General features: G+C 44.5%; 1 protein-coding gene across 1 annotated transcript in view; it reads left to right on the top strand.

The window, feature by feature from the left end:
- Positions 1-13,848, top strand: part of LOC145357575 (carboxypeptidase D-like) — a 188,056-nt gene extending 174,208 nt beyond the window's left edge. The window contains exons 28-32 of the mRNA XM_080211050.1: positions 138-255; positions 1,638-1,790; positions 7,769-7,917; positions 10,717-10,966; positions 13,302-13,848. Coding sequence (XP_080067176.1) covers positions 138-255; positions 1,638-1,790; positions 7,769-7,917; positions 10,717-10,966; positions 13,302-13,384 — 753 coding nt within the window. The 3' untranslated portion in view covers positions 13,385-13,848. The remainder of the gene's footprint in view (positions 1-137; positions 256-1,637; positions 1,791-7,768; positions 7,918-10,716; positions 10,967-13,301) is intronic.
- The last annotated feature ends 3,449 nt before the right edge of the window (positions 13,849-17,297 follow it).

The raw sequence follows: 17,297 nt of genomic DNA, 5'->3' as shown, positions 1-17,297 counted from the left end.
TACCAAATGAATCTTTCTCGTGTTTAGAAAATATTTGACTGATCTGCAGGAAAGATGCCAGTCTCCACTGGCAGGGCTTCGAATCAGATGAAAAAGAGGCTAGTGTGTTAGCTGACAAACTATATTTTGTGTCTTAGGTATATTCCTACAGCCACGCCAACATGTGGACTGGAAACCCTTGTCCACAGGAGGTGAATGCTTCCTTTCACTTTACAGATGGGATTGTCAACGGCGCAGCCTGGTATCCAATTGCTGGTAAACACAAAATTCCATTTTTTGACAGCTAATTACAACTATTGTGCAAAGATACTAACAGATTAAAATCGATGCCCAAACTGTAGCTAATGGGCCATGCGTGATACCCCAGCTCCTAGCAACCCAGTCCTCCAAGTTCAGGCAACACAGTCCTCTCTCCACTTTTTTTGCCTTTATCTTTGTTGAACCCAGAGAGTTGGAAAGGGCTATTCTTAACTCTGTTAAGGGCAAATCCTAAGTCAGAACATCAAGTTCCCTGAGTGCAGAGCAGCTTCAGAAAAATGAGAATTAATAGGAACATTGATTTAAACCCTATTTGCAACCCCAAAGGTGTTACATACAGCCGGAAATGACAAGAAAACATGGGAACACACACGGCTGCGAATGCAAGAGGTAATCAGACAAAACATTGACACTGAAGCAAAGAAAGGGCTATTCAGAGAGGTGATTAAAATCTCCATCAAGATATCAGCTGAGCCAATGAAGTAGAGGAATGCAGGCTTGTCAGCGGGCTAAGAGGGAGTTGAAAGAAAATAATGTATTTGGATCAGGACCATGGTGCTGAAACTACAGGGTTTCCTGAACTAAGTGGACAGTCTTTCCTTGTTCCATTGTTTTTGCACACATTGGTTGTAAATGGCCATGGTCCTCTGAGGATCCATAGAATTACTACAGTGCAGAAGAAGGCCATTCAGCCCATCAAGTCTGCACAACTGTCTGAAAGAGTATCGTACCCAGGTCGGTCCCCCTCGCTCTGTCCTCACAATCCCGTGCATTTACCATGGCCAATCCACCTAACCTACACACCTTTGGGCTCTAAGGAGAAATTTAACATGGCCAATTCACCTAACTGGCCCATCTTTGGACACTACAGGGCAATGTAGTATGGCCAATCCACCTAACCTGCACATCTGTGGACTGTGGGAGGAAACACAAGCACGCAGAGGAAACCCATGCAGACACAGGGAGAACATGCAAACTCTACACAATCACCCAAAGCTGAAATCAAACCCAGGTCCCTGGCACTGTGTGCCACTGTGCCACATGTGTATATTTTTGATTTCATGTTCCCTTTACAGAGGGGCATTGCCAAGGCACCAGAGGAGGAGTCGCTGTGCTGGGACCTGAGGCTTGCTCTAAAGTGGCCAGTTTCCATCTCATTTTGCATCCTCCCAAGGCTGGACAGAATTCATGAGGCCAGATCCAAATTAGGGAAATCATCACCTGATCTCACATATTCTGCCAGGATCTGCGGCCAAAGGCCCCAGTGGGTTTCATTTTGTTTCCATCCCATTTCCACCACTCTGCCTGAAAACTAGTGAGACAAAATAGAGAAAGCTGTATTGCATCTGCAGTAACTGACCAATCTTTCCTTTCCACAGGGAGCATGCAAGACTACAACTATATGTGGGGTCAATGTCTGGAAGTCACTCTGGAGGTGTCCTGTTGTACATATCCCCGGGTGGAAGAACTCCAGCATTTCTGGTGGGACAACAGAGATGCGTTGATTCAATATTTGAAACAGGGTCACTTAGGTAACAGTCCGGCAAAGTGTTGAATTTTTTTGAATGCTTTTTTACACGAACTGAGAGAAGAAAAATGATGAGCAGTTTCTGCAGTTTAAACTGATGAAAAATGGCAATATTTTTAAATCATGAAATTTGGAAAGATGGGCTAGAGTTGCAGGACTAATTGATACTGAGTCCTTTACTTTTTAGGAGTTAAAAAGACTTGAAGAAAATAGCTTTTAGCCGGAATGCTCCTATCTGGCACATCCTGTTGCCGTTGCCAGTGGGAATGGAGAATTTGACACTCAGCCAAAAATCTATTCACTGCAGCGGGACAGGAGAATCTTGACCACGGACGAGATCAGAGAATTCTGACCTTCAGCTATGATGATGTTCATAAAGCCTTCCAACCCTGGATATTCTTGTGAGAAAGCTGAGGGGTGACCTAATAGAAGTTGTTAAAACTATAAAGGGGTAATAGGTTAGACGTAGCAAAGACATATTTCCGCTTGTGGAAGTATCCAAAACCGTGGGCCGTAAATATAAGATAGTCATGAATAAGTTCAATAAGGAATTCAGGAGAAATATCCAGGGAGTGTTGAAAATGTGGAACTTGTGATCGCTTGGTATAGTTGAACCAAATAGCAAGGATATACTTAAGAGTGGTGAAATAAGGATATGAGGGAGAAAGGGATAGAAGAATTTGCAGATGGTATTAGGTGGGCAAGAATTGGCATAAACTAGTTGGGCTTTTGCTTCTTGATGTGCTGTTAGTTCTATGCAGTGACAATTATGATGACCCTTATAGCACAGAGGGAGATTTTCACTTATCTGTCACTTCATGCATATAGTACAATAGTGATGATGTTGGAGACCTGGACTAATGCTGCAATGACATGAGTTCATATTTCGCTCTGGCAGCTGGAGGAATTTGAATTCAATTAATTCACAAATTTAAAATAAAATGCCATTCTTCATTAATGCTCAGGAAACGCCTGGATTGCTTTAAAACCCTGCCTGAGTCACCTTACGGGAGGAAAGTGACTATAAATCTGACTGCAGACCTACAACAATGTGTTTGATTCTGAACTGCTCTCCGGAATGCCTAGCAAGCCACTCAGTTGGTGGCGGCTGGCAATCAAATTCTCACGGGCAAATAGGGAGCCTTGCCAGTAACGCTCACATTCCAAGAACAAACTTTTAAAAAATATTGCTTTGGATATGCTCTTGTGAGGCAGGAATCTGTTGGCTTTGGACTGAGAATGTCTAACTGAGTTAAAAACCAATCAAAGTTCTAACATTCCATATGAAGCACAGAGCACTTTAAATCATGTTCCGCTTTCAATAATGCTGCTAAAAATAACTCCACACTCTCAGTCAATCATACTAAACTGTGGGAGTCATGCGTCTGTTCTAACTGCGTCATTTCTTAAAGATTACAAGTGTGTTTGCATGTGGCTGACTGTTTGCTTTACCCCGAGTGCTGGGTCAAGTTTGACCAATATCGGACTTTTAATTGCCAGCTCACTAGATTACACAAATTGGATTATTTACTATTTCATCAACAAGATCAAAAATGTATTCATAGTTCCTTAAAAACTAGACCTCAGGTTGCAGTTCAACCTTTGCTCACAGATTGTGTGTGTTGTGATTGAAGTCAGTCGAATGTAACAGACATGGTTTTGCCTCTGGCAGGCGTTATTCCCTAGATATTTCCTAGATATTTTGCCTCTGGCAGGCGTTATTCCCTAGATATTTATGACCTTACAACTCACTTGCATCAGGGAACCTACTGAGACTGTTGGCATCGCATTTACTGCACTCCTTCCATGGTTCATTTGGTAAACTTGTGTCCCAAGTCTTGATTTATCAATCGACGTTCTGAGTGTTTCGTTTTCTTTATTTGGATGATCACTGGAATTAAAATGACACTGATCAAAAAGTCTAGACCAGTGCGGCATTGAGTCTTGCCATGTTCCTGTGCTCAATCCTGAGTCTGTGCTGTCAACTGAACCAAAAGAATGGGCACTTTGATAGGTTATGATGCCCAAGAGGGAAGGACAGTGGCAAATCATCTGGCATTCCCATTCCAAATCACAATGCATCTATGGGCATGTAGGAGGATAGAATGGGGCTTTGCTGGTGCTGTCTACTAGGATCTCTAAATTGATCATGTTCGTACAAAGAGTCCAGCACTGGGGCGAGATGCTGAACAGTGGGCTGTTCCCTGTGGAACTGCAATCCAGCGGCTGAGACAACTTGGAGATCATAGAATCCCTACAATGCAGAAGAAGGCCATTTGGCCCATCGAACCTACACCGACAACAATCCCACCCAGGCCCCAGACCCTATCCCTGTAACCCCACATATTTACCCTGCTAACCCCTTTGACACTAAGGGGCAATTTAGCATGGCCAATCCACCGACACCAGAGCAAACCCACGCAGACACGGAGAGAATGTGCAAACTCCACACAGTCACCCAAGGCTGGAATTGAACCCAGGTTCCTGGTGCTGTCAGGCAGCACTGCTAACCACTCTGCCACCGTGCCACCCACATCTACACCATCTTGGGACACTAAAAGGCAATTTAACATGGCCAATCCACCTAACTTGTGCAGGTTTGGACTGTGGGAGGAAATCAGAGCACCCAGAGGAAACCCACGTAGGTATGGGGAGAATAGGCAAACTCCACACAGACAGGAACCAAAGGCTAGAATTGAATCTGGGTCTCTAGTGCTGTGAAGCAGCAGTGCTAACCACTGTGCCACTATGCTGCCCTGGAGTGTGGGATCTGGGATGAATACTCACAATTGACTATGTGCTATTTAGTCATGTTGGAGGAAAGGGTGGCACAGTGGCCCAGTGGTTAGCACTGCTGCCTCACAGTGCCAGGAACCTGGGTTTGATTCCTAGCTTAGGTCACTGTCTGTGTGGAGCTTACACATTCTCCCTCGTGTCTGCGTGGGTTTCCTCCAAGTGCTCTGGTTTCATCCCACAGTCTGAAAGATGTGCTGGTTTGTTGCATTGACTTGAACAGGTGCCAAAGTGGAATTTCACTGTAACTTCGTTGCAGTGTTAACGTAAGACTGGCTAATAAATAAACATTAACTTTAAATTATTTGCCCACAATCTGGATTCAGAAAATGCATTGTAAGAGTGAATTTAAAAGAATTTGTAGATCTAGCTTTACAATTAAATAAATGCATTTAAATTTAGTGGTGGGTGTATTACCTTCTTTGACACAAAGGGAATGATAGCAATATTTGTGACAGTATGCAATATTTACCGGTTGCAGTGTACTGAGCGATGATAAAACATAGTGTTATTTGGATATAGTTGGGCTCATTCAAACCCATGGGTGTTCCCAACGTCATCTTATTAAGAAAAGTGAAGGGAGCAAAGATAAAATTAACAAATGATAAAAGTAACAGATCACCCATGGCCCCATTTAGCTGTTTTCGTCTTTCTTCTGTACCTGCAGTTAACTACAAACTGGAACAGTAGGAACCGGGGGTTTAACTTTCAAGCTGCTATTTCCAGACATGTTTTTACTGTACTTTGTTCCAGATTCTAATTATACTGGGCTTTGGCTTCAACAATTTACACCGAGGCAATGCAATGAAATATTTGAACAATACATGGGGTTTTAGGGATAGGGCGTGGGTGGGATTGTGGTCAATGCAGACTCGATGGGCTGAATGGCCTCCTTCTGCAATGTAAGGATTCTATGATTCTATGATTTTTTGCACATCTTGGGGGAGAGGAGGTAACAGACTCCAAGCTGGAGGTGAGGGAGCTGAGTTAGAGGAGGTGATCAGAGTCATCAAGGCAGATTCTGAAGGGGCAGGGAGATGAAAGACAATGCGGCAATAACTTCAAGTTCTGCCACTGATGGTGAAATGAGAGATTGCACTAGACTCAAGAGAGGGGTGTGCGAGGCAGAGACGCTTGCAGAAATGATATTAGGGTGAGGTCAGATAGGGATCTGTGAATGAGAAGAAGGATTTTGGGTGGCATGGTGACACGGTGGTTAGGACTGCTGCCTCATGGTGCCAGGGGCCCGGGTTCGATTCCAGCCTTGGGTAACTGTGTGGAGTTTGCATGTTCTCCCCCTGTCTGCGTGTGTTTCCCACTCCCCACTCCAAAGGTGTGCAGGTTAGGCTGATTGGCCATGCTGTCCCTGAGGGTCAGGAGAATCAGCAAGGTGGGGTCGCAGGGATAGGATTTGAGTGGGATTGTTGTCGGTGTAGGCTTGATGGGCTGAATGGCCTCCTTCTGCATTGTAGGACTTCTTTGATTCTCTGATTCCATGAAATCTGGAGAAAGGGAAGCCAGTGGAGGTTGGTGAGGAGTAGGGCAAACTTGAAGCAGGTGGGGGTGGGAGAGGACTGAGTCTGGGATTGAATGTCGACAGAGTTCTGTCTGTGAATTTGTGCAAAGTGAATCTTGCAAGGCCAGCTCTGGGGGGTATTAGAAAAGTTGATGAAAGCAAATTACTGTGGATGCTGGAATCTGAAACCAGAGGAGAAACTGCTGGAAAATCTCCGTAAGGAGAGAAAAGGACTGACATTTCGAGTCCCGATGACCCTTTGTCAAAGTTCAAAAGTTGAGATTGGAGGTAATGAAAGTCTGGGTTTCAGTGTGGTGGGTGTGGGAGGTTTTGAGATGAGTGGTGTTTCAGAAATGAAAGATCAATCTTGGGTATTTGAAACATAACTCCGAGACAGAGAAGAATGCTGTAGTTGATCAACATCAGTTTGAGCTTCACCTCCTGACTTCAGTTCAATTCAGAATTCCAATTTCAGTCTGCACAGCTAGATCTAATTGTCTACATGGGAGATTGTCAAGTGGAACTCTCACTGTAATAATGGAAAGAAAATATAAGAAGCAAGTTAACAATTAGACAGCAAAAAAGAAAGTGCTGTAAATCTCAGCAGGTCTGGCAGCATCTCTAAGGAGAGAAAAGAGTTAACGCTTCGAGTCCAGATGACTCTTTGTCAAAGCTAAAGGGTGTAGAAAGTGGGAGATATTTGTACTGCAGGGTGAGGGAATGAACGATGAGTCATAGCCACAAAAACCAGGGGAAGGGCTAAGAGGTGCTATTGGCAGTCCAAAGAGAGAATAGAAACCAAAAGAGAGAATGCTGGAAGATCTCAGCAGGTGTGGCAGCATCCCTAAAGAGAGTAAAGGACTGATATTTCCAGTCCAGGTGACCCTTTGTCAAAGCATAGTTAAGCAAAGAGGTGTGAATGGCCAAACGGCAGAGAAGCTGGAATCAGAGGGTAAACTGTGACAACTGAAGATGTGGGGAATGGGGGGGGCAGGGGGTGGGAGAAAGGTCCAATTGAGAAAAAGAGGGAAAAAGGAAGCAAAGGGGAAGAAAAGGTAAGAAAAGGGCGGGGGGGATAAAATTGGGGGAAAGAATGGAGGGAAAACGAAAAATAGGGAAAGACAAGAAGATAAAGTAAAGCTATTTTATTAGTCACAAGTAAGGTTTACATTAACACTGCAATGAAGTTACTATGAAATTAGGAATAAAAAGTAGAGAACAGCTGAAAATTAAATAAAATGAAAACAAAGGGGTGGAGGAGGGGTAGGCCAATCATCTGAAGTTCAATGTTTGAGACTGAAAGGCTGTAACGTGCCTACCTAGAAGATGAGATGCTGTTCCTTCAGTTTGTGCTGAGCTTGATTTCAGACTCCAGCCTCCACAGTCATTTGTTTTTAATAATTAGACAGCACTGAATATCTGTGATTTTAAAATGGCCAACTTGACCAAACATAAGTCATATAATTATGCAACGGCACAGAAGTTCCTCTACTTCATAATCAGGTACAGTTTGTTCAGGCTGTCACACCACAAATGGGTACTTGTCTTGCTGGAATCAAGCTTCCTGTTCCTTGTACGGGAAGGAAGCAAACAGCTTATTTTTAAGCACACCTCAAGCAGAAAGACTTTGATGTTTTCTCTGATTAGAATTTAATTTTGTGCTCTACCAACAGGTATAAAAGGACAAGTATTTGATGAGATGAACAACACACTGTCTGGAGCCCTGGTGCAAATAGATAACCGTGAAACTCCAGTCCCCTTTAACACCTCTGCCTCTGGGGAATACTACAGGCTTTTACTACCTGGCACGTACAAAGTTAAGGTATTTGTTTTAGGAACTTCCAATCCCAAGAGCTTCAGGTTGCAATACAGATCCAGGGGAAATGTTACTTACCACCGGTATGATCCAAGATCCTTTAAAAACTAATTAACCAATTGTTCTCGATATTTAACCAATTATTTTCTATAATAAACCAATACCATGTTGGCCAATGACTTAGGTGATGGAACAGAGAGCCATATATCCAGGTTTGTTGATGATACTCAGTTTGGCGGTACAATCATTTTATTAATTTAGTCATGCAATGTGGAGGTTGCTGGCTACACCAGCATTTATTGCCCATCCCTAACTGCCCTTGAAAAGGTGGTGATGATCCACCTTCTTGAATCACTGCAGTCCATGCAGTGCAGATACACTCACAGAACTTTTAGGAAGGGAGTTTCAGGATCTTGACCCAGCAATGCCGAAGAAACGGAGATATATTTCCAAGTCAGGATGGTGAGTGACTTAGAGGGGAACTTCCAGGTGGTGATGTTCCCATGTCTCTGTTGTCCACATAGAAATATAGAAAATAAGTGTAGGAGTAGGCCATTCAGCCTTTCAAGCCTGCGCCATCATGCAATATGATCATGGCTGATCTTGCACTTTCATATCCCACTCCCGCTTTCTCTCCATACCCCTTGATCCCTTTAGCCAGAAGGGCCACATCCGGCTCCCTCTTGGACATATCTAACAAACTGACCCCCAACAGCTTTCTGTGGGAGAGAATTCCACAGGTTCACAACTCTCTGAGTGAAGAAGTTCTTCCTTATCTCAGCCCTGAATGGCTTACCCCTTCTTCTTAGACTGTGACCCATCGTTCTGGACTTCCCCAACATACGGAACATTCTTCCTGCATCTAACCAGTTCAGTCCTATCAGGATTTTATATGTTTTCTTGTCCTTCCAACAGATAATATTCACGGGTTTGGAAATGAGCCTTGGTGAGGTTCTGCAGTTCACACTGTAGATACTGCAATCAGGTGGAGGGAGCGAATGTTTGTGAATGTGGTGCCCGTCAGTTGGGCTGCTTTGTCCTGGATGATGTCAAGATTATTGAATGTTGTGGGAGTTGCACCCATCCAGCAAGTGGAAGGTATTCCGTTAAAGTCCTGACTTGGGCTTCTAGATGGTGAAATGGGCCTTGGGAGTCAGGAGACGAGTTACTCACTGCAGGATTCCCAGCCTCTGACCTGCTCTTGTAGCATTTATGGACACGGTTCTCTGGCACTGCACGCTCATGCACAAATCCTGCTATGGCAGGTGAATCACAGGGAGGGGTGGTTTGGGAATCCCTTTGGGATTCTCCCAGCTTCCATGCCTCCTGAGGGCATGAACCAGATTAGTGTACTCGTTTAAAAATGCAGGGTCAGTTTGGAGCTGGATTCTCCCAGCTCCTCCACTTCACCAACTCTCGGGCTCAGCAGGAACTTGGTGCGAATCACTACTGGTCACCACAAACAGAGATCAGTGGGGATGGCCATGCAAGGGGAGTTCAGAGGTCGCTGAAGCCCTCGGGTGGATGGGGACAGGCTGGATAGTGTCTTGCTGCCCTGGCATTGCAAGGTTGGCAGTGCCAAAAGGAGGCCTGACGGGAGGGCAGGGGGGTGGGTGAGGTTCTGCAGAAGGGTTGAGTGGCCTGGGGGGTGGGTCCTGAAGAAGGAGCCTTTGGTCACCCCATAGCATTGTGTCGCTCATTTTTAGCTGTGTGTGTGTGTGTGTGTGTATGTGTGTGTGTGTGCTGGGGGGTGGGAGGTGGGGAAGGGGGGAAGGACTGCTAGTCCCAGAGATTGGGTGAAGGAGGCTTGATGCCAGCAAGTGTGGGTATCTTAGCCGGCAAGTAAGGGGCTGAGGATGGAGGATTGTCTGGATTGGTGTACCCTTTAAAAATGGGCACCCCAATTCCCAAGGAGTCAGCTCTTGCTGGCATCTTTAAGTCCTCACTTCAAATAAAGTTCTAAGTGTGGGTGAATTGTGAACTGAATTGCACCAAATTACTCGGTGGGAATCTCATTGGTTTTCTGCTGAGAGCAACACCTAGAAACTTCTTGAGAACATTCCGTCCGGTATACCTAATCCAGACTGTCAAGGGCAGTCACCCTCACCTCACCTCTGGAGTTCAACTCTTTTGTCCACTTTTGAACCAACACTGTAACATGGTTAGGAACTGAGTGATCCATGATGATTCAGAGTAAATTAATGGGGCGGTAATTGGCTGGGTTGCATTCCTCCTTTTTAGGACAAATGTGGGTGGGAGCAGAATGTTGCAAAGGGTCTTTGATAGATTTAAGACCGTTGAGATGAAGATTAATGTGGGGAATCGTGAGATCATCACTTTGGACAAAAGCAAGATAGACCAGTGTATTTTCTAAATGGTAAGAAGCTAAGAATTGTGAGCAGAAAAACTTGGGGATCCATACGCATAAATCACTTGATTGATCGCTGGAGGCAAAAGCTACGTTTAGAAAGCTAATGGAATGTCTTTAAATCAAGAGTGTTGGAATGCCGAGAGGAGAAGGTTTTATGAGTGGAATTTTCTACGCTATCCGCCACATGTTTTGCGGTGGGGGAGGTGGCCCGCCATAGGCTGGTGACAGGATTTACTGGTTCTGCTATTGTTAATGCGGTTTCCTGTTGAATGCGCCCCTCATCACCGGGGTAACCATGGCAGAGGTGTGCTGTCAGTTGGAGTGGAAAGTTCCAGCCTACGACTCATCTGGATGAAGGTTCATCCATGGGAAAGACAAATGTTTGAAATAGATTTTAAATAAGAGTCTGAAACAAGGTGTTTTATCTCCTACAGGTACTTAAGGAAGGTTACCATCAATCAACAGTAACTCTCACTTTAAAAGACACCTCTAAATATCCATATAGTGCCACAGTTGTGAACTTTATTCTGAAGAAAACAGATGATTCGGTCAATCCAACTCCAATACCATCTTCAAACACGTATTCTTTCAGTTCCGGAGAATTAATCGGTATCTGCATTGGTGTGGCTGTCGGAAGTTTTCTGTGTGGAATTTTGGCTTTCTACCTCGTAAAATCTCAAATAAGTACGTTGACAACATGGGTAAGAAATAAAAGGATGCTATGTAAGGATATCAAGGAATATGGTTGAGTTGAAGTACAAATCAGCCACAATTTAAGTGAATGATAGAAGAGGTCTGAGGGACTGAATCGCCTACTCCTGCTCCTATATTCTTACTAACAAGCTGTCTCTATCTAATAATTTAATAGTCATGAGGGCCTGGGGGGACTGGTTCTTTCAAGCAATGTTGGTTTCACTGGCAAAACCAGCATTTGTTGTCTAACCCTATTTGTTCTTGAGAATGTGACGGTGAACTGCCTTCCGAACTGGTGTTTCTGGTGCAGGTACACCCATAGTGCTGTTAGGAAGGGAGTTCCAAAATTCTGATTTGGCCACAGTTGAAGGAACAGTTTTATAGTTCCAGGTCAGGATAGTGAATGGCCAGACGGGGAACTTGTAGGTGGTACCATTTCCGTGTGTCTGCTGCCCTTCTCTTTCTAGGTAATAGATCACCAATTTGGAAGGTGCTGTCAAAGGAACCCTGGGGTGGGTTGCTACAGGGCATCTTCTAGATCATAGAAACATAGAATCATATGGTGCAAAAGGAGGCCATTTGGCCCACCAAGTCTGCACCAACAACAATCCCACCCAGGCCCTAACCCCATAACCCCGTGTATTTACCCTAGCTAGTCCCCCAGACACTAAGGGCAATTTAGCATGGCCAAACCACCAGAGATGGTATACACTGCTACCACTGTGCAGCAATGGTGGAGAGAGTGGATGTTTAAGTTGATGAATGGGGTGCAATTTAAGTGGGCTGCTTTGTCTTGGATTGTGTTGAGCTTCTTAAATGATTTTTGTGGACAGATTTTCCATGTTGTTGGGTAGATGTGAGCGTTGCAGCTACACTGAAACAGCTCAGAAAGGCACCTGCCTCTTCAGCGCTATTCCCAGATGTATAACCTTTGCAATAACCAGCGCTGTCAGCTACTCCTTGATGTCATGTGGAGTGAATCGAATTGGAGGATGACTGGCAGCTGTGATTCTGGGGATGTCAGTGGGGTGTCCAAGACAGATGATCCATTTGGCTAAAGATAATCGTAAATGCTTCAGCCTTCTCTTATGCACTGATGTGCTGGATTCCCTCATTATTGAGAATGAGGATTATTTTGGAGTCAGCTCTTCTGGTTTCTGATCATAACATTTGGAATTAAGTGGCAATTATGTGGAAAAGAAGGTATTTTATGAAAATAACTGGTGCATATTTATATTAAATAATCGATAGACCATTGGACACTTTTACATAGAACTACAGTGGGGATTTCTTTGTATTTCTGTTGTGGATCTTTTTGCAACTGTCAACTTGGAAATTGGGCAGGCCCTATTGGAGTTGGGCAGAAAATGATTGTTGATATTATTTTTTACTGGTGTGTTCTAATAATTTCACAGATGTGAATCCAACAAGTATCCCATTACTCTTGAAACTGCCCTCCAAGGACCCTGGAGTGTAATAAAAACATAAAATTTGGAAATACTCAGCAGGTCAGGTAGCACCTGTAGGAGAGAAACAAAGTTAACCTGAAGATGGTGGGGCGGGGGGAAGTCTTGTTGATCTGCAGTTGGAAAATCAATAGAACCACATTTGCTCAGTCCCACAGCAGGATTTTCCTCCCTCTCTGTAGTATGTTTCGCAACCGCACTGGTGGTGGGATCTTATGATCCTGCAGTTATCAATGGGGTTTCTCGTGAATGCACCTCTTGCTGCCAGGAAACCAGCGGCAGGGATGTGCCATCAGCAGGACAGAAAGATCCCCACCCCCCCCCCCCCCCACCCCCGGCATAAACACCACCAAGATTTCAATGCCAGGGATTGACTGGCAAATTGATGTCCAACAGCAACTCAGGCCGTGGGAGGTGGGCATTGCTGGCAAGGTCAGCATCTGTTGCCCATCCCTAATTGCTCTTGAGCTAAGTGGCTTGCTATGCTATTTCAGAGGGCAGTTAAGAGTCAACCACATTACTGTGGATCAGCAATTTAGCCCGGACCAAGTCAGGAAGACAGATTCCCATGTGTGAACCAGATGGGATTTTATGACAGTCATGGTCACTGTGGCTGAGACTAGCTTTATATTTCAGATTTATGAATTGAATTTAAGTTCCGCCATGGCAGGATTTGAACCCAAATTCCCAGAGCAATAGTCTGGGCCTTTGGATTATTAGTTTACTGGTATTACCACTAAGACACCATCTCCCCCAGTGAAATGGTTCTACAGTGCATGGAAACCTCTAAGAAGGATTTGATTTGCTTTTAACATATGTTCTATTGTGACTAACTATTGTCTTTTTCCATTTTTTTTCAGATAAAGGCTTGAAAGTCCAACCACAGCATGTAGAAGTAGAACAAACTGAAACTCCTGAGTCTACTAACATGACGTCATTTTAACCTGACTGCAACATATTACATCTTCAGGGCACAAGGGTATTTTTAGATCAGGAAAAAAAGTAGATTCAATGAAGAAAATGTTCCTTTTTGATTGATCCAACGCTCAAGTTCTCACGATCCACTCCTCGCTTTAGGAGCCCATCTCACTGTTTCTTGAAGCCATTTGTACAATCCATATTGATAATTCTCCCTGGTAACTCATTCCATTTGTTGTGCAAAAAAATTCCATCCAGTTTTCTTCCTAACTCTTGCCCTGATGAAATCCACTGCCTTTCTCCAATTTTAACTTGTGGCTCTCCAACCTTTCCTCATGACAAAAAAAAATTGCCTAGATTAATGGAGTTAAATTTTCCAAAATCTTGAACATTCATGGCACAGTAACACAGTGGTTAGCACTGCTGCTTCACAGCTCCAAGGTCCTGGGTTCGATTCCCAGCTCAGGTCACTGTCTGTGTGGAGTTTGCACATTCTCCTCATGTCTGCATGGGTTTCCTCCGGGTACTCCGGTTACCTCCCACAGTCCAAAGATATGCGGGTTAGGTTGATTGACCATGCTAAGAAATTGCCCCTTAGTGTCCAGGGATGCGTAGGTTAGAGGGATTAGTGGATATAATACATGGGGGTAGGGCCTGGGTGGGATTGTGTTCAGTGCAGACTCGATGGGCTGAAGGGCCTCTTTCTGCACTGTAGGGTTCTATGATTCGATTCCTGCACTTAGTTATCATTTCAATATCTGAGTGAATGTGTAATGAGCGCTTCCTTCACCAGTTAGGTTGCTTCTAAAGACAATGAAAATGGCTCCTTCATGCTCACATACACCTTATTACATTCCTTTAACCCCACAACTCAGCCATCATAAAAATCATGCAATTTCCTCAAACGGTAGAAAAAAGAAGGAAAAGTGGGAAGGGAGAACAGAATTCATGAAAGAAATTGAGAACTTTCTCTTTGAAGCCCTTAACCAATTATCCAGGAATCCATGGTTGTGCATTGATTCTCATGATTGCAATTAATCAGCAACTTACCTTCAATAATTGAAAATAGTTCATCCATTCGTGCAATTGCCAAGTTTCCTTCAAGAGCTGTAGTGAACAATTTGTCACGGAATACTTAAGCATTGTGCAGTGGTAAACTATAATGGCTCTTTATCACTCATTGTGACTTCGTTCCAGGAAAAGATATAGCTTTGGGCAATGATTGTGTATGCTTTTAGTCTGGCTTGGCCCAGCTAACTGAGTTGAGTCATCCAAGTATTATTTTCAGGACATTAGTTAGATCCTAATGGATAACCATTTCAATTGATTTGCAAAGAGCATGGTGTTTGGCAGCATTTTCCAAAACTCACAGTCTCTACCCACCTAGAAAGCCAAGGATAGCCTATTCATGGAAACACCACCACTTGCAAGTTCCACCCCAAGTCGCCGTCCGTGGCTTCACTTTTTGGTAGCTGTCAATGGGTCAAAGTTCTGAAACTCTTTACCAAACAGAAGTGTTGGTTTACCACATGGACCACAGCAATTTCACCACCAAAGGGCAACAAATGCTGGCCATGTCAACAACACCCACATCCCATGAAAGAATTAAAAATGAAACATTGAATTCAGATCAATGGCAAAAATGAAGCTTAGTTTTAAAGTTAATGATGTAAGCTGGAAACAATTGTGGATGTAAGTAAAGGCCACCCTGCGTGGGAGGCTGCTTTTTACGCTGCCCTCTTAATACTCCCAAGGCTTGTTGATAGAAAAATACCTGTTCAATGATGCATTTTAAATACTTTTGCTAACTTCTGAACTCGGTCAAAATCAAAACTGAGTATAATTAACAATACCATAGTGTATCAAAGATAATAGAAAGAACAGCGGACACAGAATCTTATCATTTTTGGGAATCTTACCAAAAAAATGGCAGAGTATTGGTTCCAGCACAAAAAAACAGTGTGTTCCTCTCCAGAGAAACAAAATGTTGATTTCCTCTCCAGATCTGACCACACTCTATCACAAAGAACAGCTGGGTGTCTTTCATGCTGTCATATAGGGGGCAGAGCCTCAACACAGCAGCAAAGCCTGGCTGCACAATCGGGGTGCCATGTTTAAAGGGCGCCCCAGTCAAAGCAAAAAGTAACCTCCCCCCCCACCCCACTGCGGAGGTACTAGGGGCTACATCTAGCATCCCTCCACCCCATCAGCGATGGCATTTCTCTCCCCCCCCCATTTCGCCTCTGATGGGAGCTAGCATCTACCCTCTACTCCCCCTCCTGATCACAGCCAGCATTTACCCTCTATCCCCCATCTTCCCCTCCCTCCCAATCATTGCCAGCACGTATCTCCCATCACAATCCCCCCACCCTCTCCAATTGGAGCTGGCACTTCTCCCTCCAACCAACCCCTCCGCAACAGTCAATGCAGGCGACTCCCCACTTTCCCTTGAATATTGGAGTCCTTCCCCTGTCCTCTTGCCACCCATGCAGGCAGTGGCAGTGCCCCCTCATCCTCCCCCTCACACAGCCATCCCCATCTGCCACATCCATTCCTGCCCACCACCACATATAAATGAATCCCCTTCCCCGCCACCTCCATGAGGGTCCCACTGGGGTCCACCCCGGCACTGCCAGATGACACTGTCAGGATGGCACTGCCAGTTTGGCCAATCTGTCAGTGCCAACCTGTGCCAGGAGACATTGCCAGGCCACTGCCCGGTCATTTCCTTCTCCCGGGGCACTAAAATCACCTTTACATCCCCAGGGAGATCCCCACAATAAATTGAAAGTTTATTTATTGGTCACAAACAGGCTTACATTAACACTGCAATGAAGTTTACTGTGAAAATTCCCTAGTCGCCACACTCCATGCGCCAGTTCGGGTACACGGAGGGAGAATTTATCACGGCCAATGCACCTAACCCATACATCTTTGGATTGTGGGAGGAAACTGGAGCACTTGGAGGAAACCCATACAGACATGGGGAGAATGTGCAAACACCACACAGACAGTGACCCAAGCCTGGAATTCAACCCGGGTCCCTGGCACTGTAAGGTAACAGTGCTAATCACTGTGCCACCATGCCATATCTAAGTGAAACTGTTGTAAACCTTGACAAAGTCACATCATGATGGCATGGATTGAAAGTATGCCTCGGGCTCAATAGTGGGAGGGATGGGTCTTTAATCATATATATAATAATATATTCAAATGTACAGCCACTGTGGGCATGAACCTGATTATGCTGCCGGCGAGCGATGGCTAAAATCGGGTTTTGCTGGATATTGAGCACCAGCTGCTGGTAACTTGAACGGCAAGCAGGGGCTCAAGATTCCACCCACTCTGTATAAACAATCATGTTTTGATGAATAATCAACAGTACAAAGACTAAACCTTGCGCCAAGTCTCAAAATTTCTAGTAAGAAGTCTCACACCAGGTTAAAGTCCAACAGGTTTATTAAAGTGGCGAGCTCTCGGAACGCTGCTCCTTCCTCAGGTGAGTGGAGTGGAGTTGACTTTCCTGGCAAAGGAGCCGCGCTCCAAAAGCTTCTAATACTAAATAACCCTGTCAGACTTTAACCTGGTGTTGTGAGACTTCATACTCTGTCCACCCAGTCCAACACCGGCATCTCCACATCAAAATTTCTAAGCAACTTCCTGCTTGCTACAAATTTGTGCACCAGGAATTGTAAAAGGTTCAGTCGTCAAGTGCAAAATCACCCACCATAGTTCTCCAGCCAGCGAGAGTAAACTTTTGATCAAAAGGTAAAGGCCATTTTTTTCAAAGCATAAAATCATATAATCCCTATAGTACAGGAGGCCATTCGGCCCATCAGGTTTGCATTGACTCTCTGAAAGAGCATCTCACCCACCCTTGTCTTCCCCTATCCCCGTAACCCTGCACATTTACCATTGCTAATCCTTCTTCTAGGTGT

This window comes from Carcharhinus amblyrhynchos, chromosome 23 (assembly GCF_965287045.1).
Source record: "Carcharhinus amblyrhynchos chromosome 23, sCarAmb.v2.hapA, whole genome shotgun sequence".
Classification (NCBI taxonomy): Eukaryota; Metazoa; Chordata; class Chondrichthyes; order Carcharhiniformes; family Carcharhinidae; genus Carcharhinus; species Carcharhinus amblyrhynchos.
The sequence above is the reverse complement of the archived record's forward strand: the minus strand, read 5'-3'. Positions and strand labels throughout refer to the sequence as shown.